Genomic DNA, 6,525 nt, shown 5'->3' on the forward strand with positions numbered 1-6,525 from the left:
GACTACAACTACTGCACTGAAAATTCAGCAACTCAAGGCAAGTAGTTATTGATTTATTGATCAAATATTGGTTTTCCCTAATTTTTTACTGTAACTCCACAACTGTTGTCTGTGCTGAAATAAAATTTCCAGTGCAGTAACTGTAGTCCTTGCCCCTATAATATACATATCTTACTTGTCATCAATGCTCTATAATTTTTGAGAAAAATGCAAAAATAGGCACAAAATTGGGCAGGGGTGTAGTACCCCCTTAAAGAACTGCCGGAGAGCCTGAAAAAGGGACCCTTGACTGCCGCACATACATGTACCTGTACCACCTTAACATGTGAGTGCCCCCCCCCCCTGATTGTATTTTCCTTAGGAGGGAGTTGTTACAAATGTCATTTATGTTTCCCTTAGTCCTATGCTATAGTCTGTGTCATCTCAAGTTGAAGATGACACCATCTTGGGTTTTTCAGCACAAATTCAAATCATGCAAGCTAACCTAATCCTGTAGGCGTACTATACACACGCCTAGAAGGGCAGTTTGTCCGTACACTGGTGATGCAACCTTGTAAATGCACCGATTCGAATCTGCCACTGCAAAATCAAATTAAACATTACTCTCAACTTGAGATGAGACATGTTATAATTTAAACATGAATATTATTTTAATCCACTTCTGGATTTGTTACAAATATGGGCTATTCCATTCAAAATCCACACTCCCCCTGTGGAAGATTATAGAAATATCTTCCACAGGGGGTGTATGGATTTCAAAGGAATGAACACATATAGACAACTCCATTTGAAACTCACCCTCCCTCATAGGGTGTATGAAATTCAAATGAAACTGCCTGATGTGCCAATTCCATTTGAAATGCATACTCCCCTGTAGAACATATTTCCAAAATCTTCCACACAATAACAGGGGGAGTGTGGATTTTAAATGGATTAGCCCAATTGACAGGGGAAGGGGTCAGCAATGTAATGTAACTATACATGTACATGTATACCAAATTTATAGGGCTTCAACAATGGGTTGGTTTGTTCCTTAAATCAGTAACAATGACCTCACACATAAATGTTCCTAAATGTATGTATTTGAAGAACTTGTTTCCAAACCATGTTAAGTCCACAAACACATGTTTCTGATTTACCTGTGCGATATTGCAATGGGTTGTGATGCTATAGGTATAGTAATATCAGTTGGATGCAACAAAGCAAACAGTGAATGGATGCACAGTAGCAATACTGTGTGAGGCCTTTGGTTCCAAATGAGAACAATAGTTTGCATGCAGCATTGTTGTGGTAAATAATGGCTTGTTGATGGCACAACTCATTGTTAAACTTGTGAAAGTAATTGTGATTGTACCACACAAGTAAATGAGAAACATTTGATTGTGGAGTTAACATGGTTTGGAAACAAGCTCTTCATATCTAGATTCAACTGAGCATTATACCCAAAGAGTACCAACTTCTCAATATTGTGCATCGTGCATGGAGGACAAAATAGTATACTCTGGATTATTTTGTCATGGGCCTGCTTAAATTTAGATTCAATGTGCAGGCTTGATTGCATTCAAGACGCAAAGCACCATTCGATTTTGGACTTTGTGGATAAATGCCGGATGTACACTATTTTTCTGAGTTAGTACTCTTTGAGTCTAATATCTTTGGCTATTAGTCATCTTTCATGTCTGTATCATCTGTTTCTTGGAATCAAAAATGTAGCGCTTGAAATCAAGGAAGATCTTAATTGACTGACGACTGCCACTTGGTGCATCAGTAGAAGCACCCTCAACCTCCCCAGATGCTGACGCCGCAGCCTTTTTCCCTTTCTTTCCTTTCTCCGATAACTGTTTGAATGTCTCTTCCTTCAAACCGGATGGTATCCTGATTTTAAACTTTCCACTTTGGCCAAACCCACCCTCAATGACTCCCTCTTCACCGGAAGAAAGGCTGACTTTCAGTCCGACGAAAGTCTGGATGTTTGTCTCCTTCTTGAACAAAGATCTTCCAATTACGGAGTTGTTGTCAGTTGCCCTCTCTACAACACCTTCTCTTGACTTTGTCTTGAAGATTTTCAAGTTTGGCAGCAAAGTTTCATTGTATGTTTTGTCTGTAACAGCATATAGTAATTCGCCATGGAAAGCTAACCTGCATGTATTGGAATGGATATCAGTGTCTAGCTTTGAGCCAATCACCAGACAGTTTCTTTGACAAGTCACTGGTTTCTCAAACTCAATGAGAGCCCATTGTTGATTGGTTGTTGCTTGAGTTGAGCTGGCACCTGATTGGTTATTCGAAGCAGTGTTTTCTTTCCCTGCAATTGGTGGGGACATCAATTCATCCTGATAGAGGTACTCTTGATCCAGATTAAACTTTGACCCCTCTCCATCGGCGTCGTTTGGTGATGAGGATGCTTCAGAAGAAGCACCAAAGAATAGCACTTTAGCCATGACTGTGTCGTGGCCCATTGTCACATGGAACTTCGCTTTTGTTGAGCATGTCCCTTTAAAGTATGGTATCTTCTTCACCAATGCAATTCCAGCAAACAATGTTGGTAATGTGCCAGGCGTACACACCAGACCTCGTTCTAACTGCTTCGGATCAAACTGTGTGACACAGACCCCTACTCTGTCTCCCTGAATGGCCTGGGTGACAGGCTGTCTAAACATCTGCATCGACTTCACTTTACGATTCATTTTCAAAGCAGGAATTTCAACTGTGTCGTTGATAGCTACTTTCCCACTTAGGATCGTGCCGGTCATTACCGTACCTTGGCCTCGAATTGAGAAGCAGTGGTCAACTGAAAAGAGAAAGGGACCTGTTGGGTCTCTTTCCGGAAGATAGGATTGCTTTTTCAACTCGTCAATCAAATCTGCCACACCTTCAGCTTGCATACTTTCCGCAGCTTCAGGTCCTCCTGGTTTCGCTGCCACAGCTAGAATCGGACAATTTGCAAAGCGTGTATTCTCTAACGTCTTTAGCATCCGTTTCTTCATCTTCTCGATGGTAGCCGCTTTCTTTGCAGCAGGAAGCAGATCTACTTTGTTCAACACGACCACCATTTTCTTACAAGCTATCTCTCCGATAACGAGGCACTCCGCCGATTGGGTCTGCATACCCTTGGTTACATCGATGACAAGCATCATCAAATCGATGATCTGTGCACCTCCGATAATCGTCCTGATGAGAGAGGCATGTCCGGGGCAATCAACAAGCGTAAACTGTAACCTCTCGTAACTGGTACCCTTGAGATGTTCTGGTAAATCAACGATAAAAGAAGAGAAGCCTAAGTCAAGAGTGATCCCTCTTTCTTTACTCTGTGGATTCTTGTCAAAGGCAGCCGTTGACGCTATTGTGCTAAGCGCTTTAGCTAATGACGTTTTCCCACTGTCAACATGACCAAGAACACCAATGTTAAAATTCAGCAAATTTTTCGCTGCTGCTGTTGAGTCGGATGCCATTGTATTTTCCAAGTCTGCTACAATTTCTTCAATAGACAGATTTCCAATACACTTACATGTAGATCAAGATACACCGGCAACCCTGGAAAAAAGTAAGAATATGATTATAAGTTAATTGAGGAAGAATATTAAAGTGTTAGTTATAAACAAATCGCCATGGCTTGAAAAAGTGGGGAATTTGGGAAGCTTCTTCCCAGGAGATGTTTGTGTTCGGAGGGAAATTCTGGTATTTGGAGGAAATTGTGTCTTTTTGTAAATAAAAGCACATGCTATAAATTGTGGGAAAGTTAGCTTGCTTCCCGGGAAATTAACATTTTTTTAAGCCCAGCAAATCGTACTGACTCGAGTATACTATAGTCCCACCCCTTTTTAGGTGAAAAATTACCAAAATTGGGGTGGGGTGGAACTATACTGGAATTTTTTTGTTTATTTATTTATTTATAATATTTTGGGGTTTTTTTTTTGGATCTGGAGTGTCATTGCACCTACATGTAGAGCTAAATGCTATGATCATGCACAGTTGACTCGGAAAAAATATATGCATAAGTTATAATTTGTGTTCATGCCATGTACATGTACCTCTACATCAAATAATTGGCAAGGTCCTTAAGTCTGGATGTCAAGTGCCAAGGCAGAAAAATCTGTTACTCCCTTGCAGGTGCCAATATACAAAGTGTGAGCATAGTCTAACACTAACATGAACACACACTATAGCTTTGCATTTAGACAAAAAATATTTTGTTTCTTTTTTTAGTCAACCATGAGAATGACTAGCATTTGGGTCTGGGTCCAGGGACAATCCAAATCTGAAAAAAAAAGAAAAAGAAAATGTTTAACTATTTCTGGAATTTAAAAAATGGGGTGGGACTTTACTCTATAAAGGTGGGACTATACTCGCATCAGTATAGTAATTGGGATCTGCTCTCACAAAATGAGCATAAACTTGCAGTCAATTTAGTAAAATGCCAAATTCTTTTTAAGCGCAGTCCTCATAAAATCAAATTTATAAAAAATATATGAATTTATGGAGCAAATAATTTATTGATTTTTGAAGGCAAAAAAGAAGATAGCAAATTAGCAACTTCACTTGAACATCTTTGAATAAAGGTTTCAAATCTCCAACATCTCAGTCCGAAAGTTATTTTGTCCACTTCTTCATTTCATGTTTATTTTCGGAGAGCAGCACAATTTGCAAGAACTTGTGTATGGTCAACATCATCACCCCTGCTTTCTAACCACAAAATAAATATGTCTATAACCAGTTTCCCCACCTAATAAATTAATATTGATGAAACACGGCTATTTCACGAAAATGCCCAACCAGTATATTTTAGCCCAATTGGGCACCACAAATGACAGGGCTGTTATAGGTATAAAGGTTAAGACTTTAAGAATAAAGCATTATAAGGTCAAATAAAATAAATAACATGTCTATTATCCCTGCCCTCATCAATTTTTGGAGATTTTCAAATAATTTTGTTATTTTCCCACTTACTTTGTTTTTAAAATTGTTGTGATGAAAAGACATGGGTAGGGCTTAAGTTTTGGAGATCTAAATAAAATTAAAAAAATATTTCATGGGACCTCTCCGTTTTTATGATGCGTTTACACAGCTGTTGCAATTGCAATTTTACACAGAAATAAATAGTAAATTTGTAACAAATTAACAAATTAACAAATAATAATTTATAAGGGCCTCCCTCACCAAATTTTGAGCCAGTCCGGACAGAAGCGGCTACGGGACGCCAGTATTAAATTGTTGTTTAATACACAGTCAGCAGTAATCCGTTGACCACTATCCTCTCAATCAACATCTAATTGGGTGGTTTATAGGGCATGCAAGGGTTAGGTTGGCAAGAAAATACCGAGATTACCTGGCGTCCGTAGCCGCTTGTGTCCGGTATACATAAGTACATGTATTGTCAATTGTGTTGTGATGATCATGATGTAATAAATGTATGCTTACATTTTTTACATTGAGTGTTCGTGTCAGTTCACTAGTCCGAATAATCAGACCCAGAACAAAATATTAATTTCTGACATGATCGTGTTCTGTACGTGTTCACTGGGACTGGGTTTAGTGCTAGTACAAGGAACTTATAGAGGCCGTCAGCGTGACGTCATATGCCGCCATCTTGTGGGTACACGCTGCGATGGTCGTTCGATCTCCATGCGTGAACAGCAAAATCACTGCGTCGATGCATTAAAACAGCTGCGTGGCAAGCTGCGCCCTGCGCGCAGTGTCTGGCGCATGAACACGCGTATCTTTTGTACCCACAAGATGGCGAAAGGCTGACGGCCTCTATACGATGTCCTCATTCACAAACTGATACTATCTGTCCACGAGCGGTCCGAATTTTGACCCATACAAGTTTACGTGGTGAACTAGTTAAATTTAGTGCATCACTTAAGTCATACTGAAGTATGACTTACCCACACAGGGTATATATGCATCACTATCATCATGATCATGCTATTCACTGTATTTACTTGATCCTAATTACAACTTACCCAGCTTCAATTTGCAAAGCTACACATGTATGACGCAAGCTGCTTTCCAGCGGATCAACCGATGCAATGGAAATAATACAGATAGATAAATCTTATCACTTACACGTAGCGATATGGGCGTGTGTGAACCAGTGTGCGATGGATCAGCGGGCATTGGCTGAGATTCGGGATTCTCCTAGTATCAGGGCTCACTGCACACAAGTATTAGGGATGGGCAAACCATATCATGATGCGTATTGGGTTTTGGTCATAACGTGTAAGGAGTGGTGCAATAATTATGTGTAGGCCCTACCCCCGGGGTGGTGAATTCTCAAATTGGTCTGCCAAAAATCGATTTGCCCCCCCCCCTTTGACCGTGCCAAAAAACCTTTGCCGGCCTTTTGATGTGCCAAAAAATCTTTGCCCCCGGGGTGGTGCAATAATTAGGGCCTATGTGTAGGCTACCCCGGGGTGGTGAATTATAGGGGGGGGGGGCAAAGATTTTTTGGCAGGTCGAAAGGGGGTGGCAATTCACAAGCAAGTTCAAATATGCGAAATTTCCTGCTCACTGTGATCAGACAAT

General features: G+C 40.3%; 1 protein-coding gene across 1 annotated transcript; it reads right to left on the minus strand.

Annotated features, from left to right (window-relative positions):
* Nucleotides 1-255: 255 nt before the first annotated feature.
* On the minus strand, nucleotides 256-6,126 carry LOC140164972 (selenocysteine-specific elongation factor-like). The gene is made up of 2 exons (XM_072188378.1): nucleotides 5,964-6,126; nucleotides 256-3,534 (listed from the first exon to the last, which is right to left on the minus strand). The coding sequence occupies exon 2, from the start codon at nucleotides 3,450-3,452 to the stop codon at nucleotides 1,674-1,676; it is 1,779 nt and encodes a 592-aa protein (XP_072044479.1). The 5' UTR covers nucleotides 3,453-3,534; nucleotides 5,964-6,126; the 3' UTR covers nucleotides 256-1,673.
* Nucleotides 6,127-6,525: the final 399 nt, after the last annotated feature.

Source organism: Amphiura filiformis, chromosome 11 (genome assembly GCF_039555335.1).
Source record: "Amphiura filiformis chromosome 11, Afil_fr2py, whole genome shotgun sequence".
NCBI lineage: Eukaryota > Metazoa > Echinodermata > Ophiuroidea > Amphilepidida > Amphiuridae > Amphiura > Amphiura filiformis.

What these genes read in the sequence shown, in the direction of transcription:
- LOC140164972 (XM_072188378.1), bottom strand. Translation starts at nt 3,452, where the DNA reads ATGGCATCCGACTCAACAGCAGCAGCGAAAAATTTGCTGAATTTTAAC.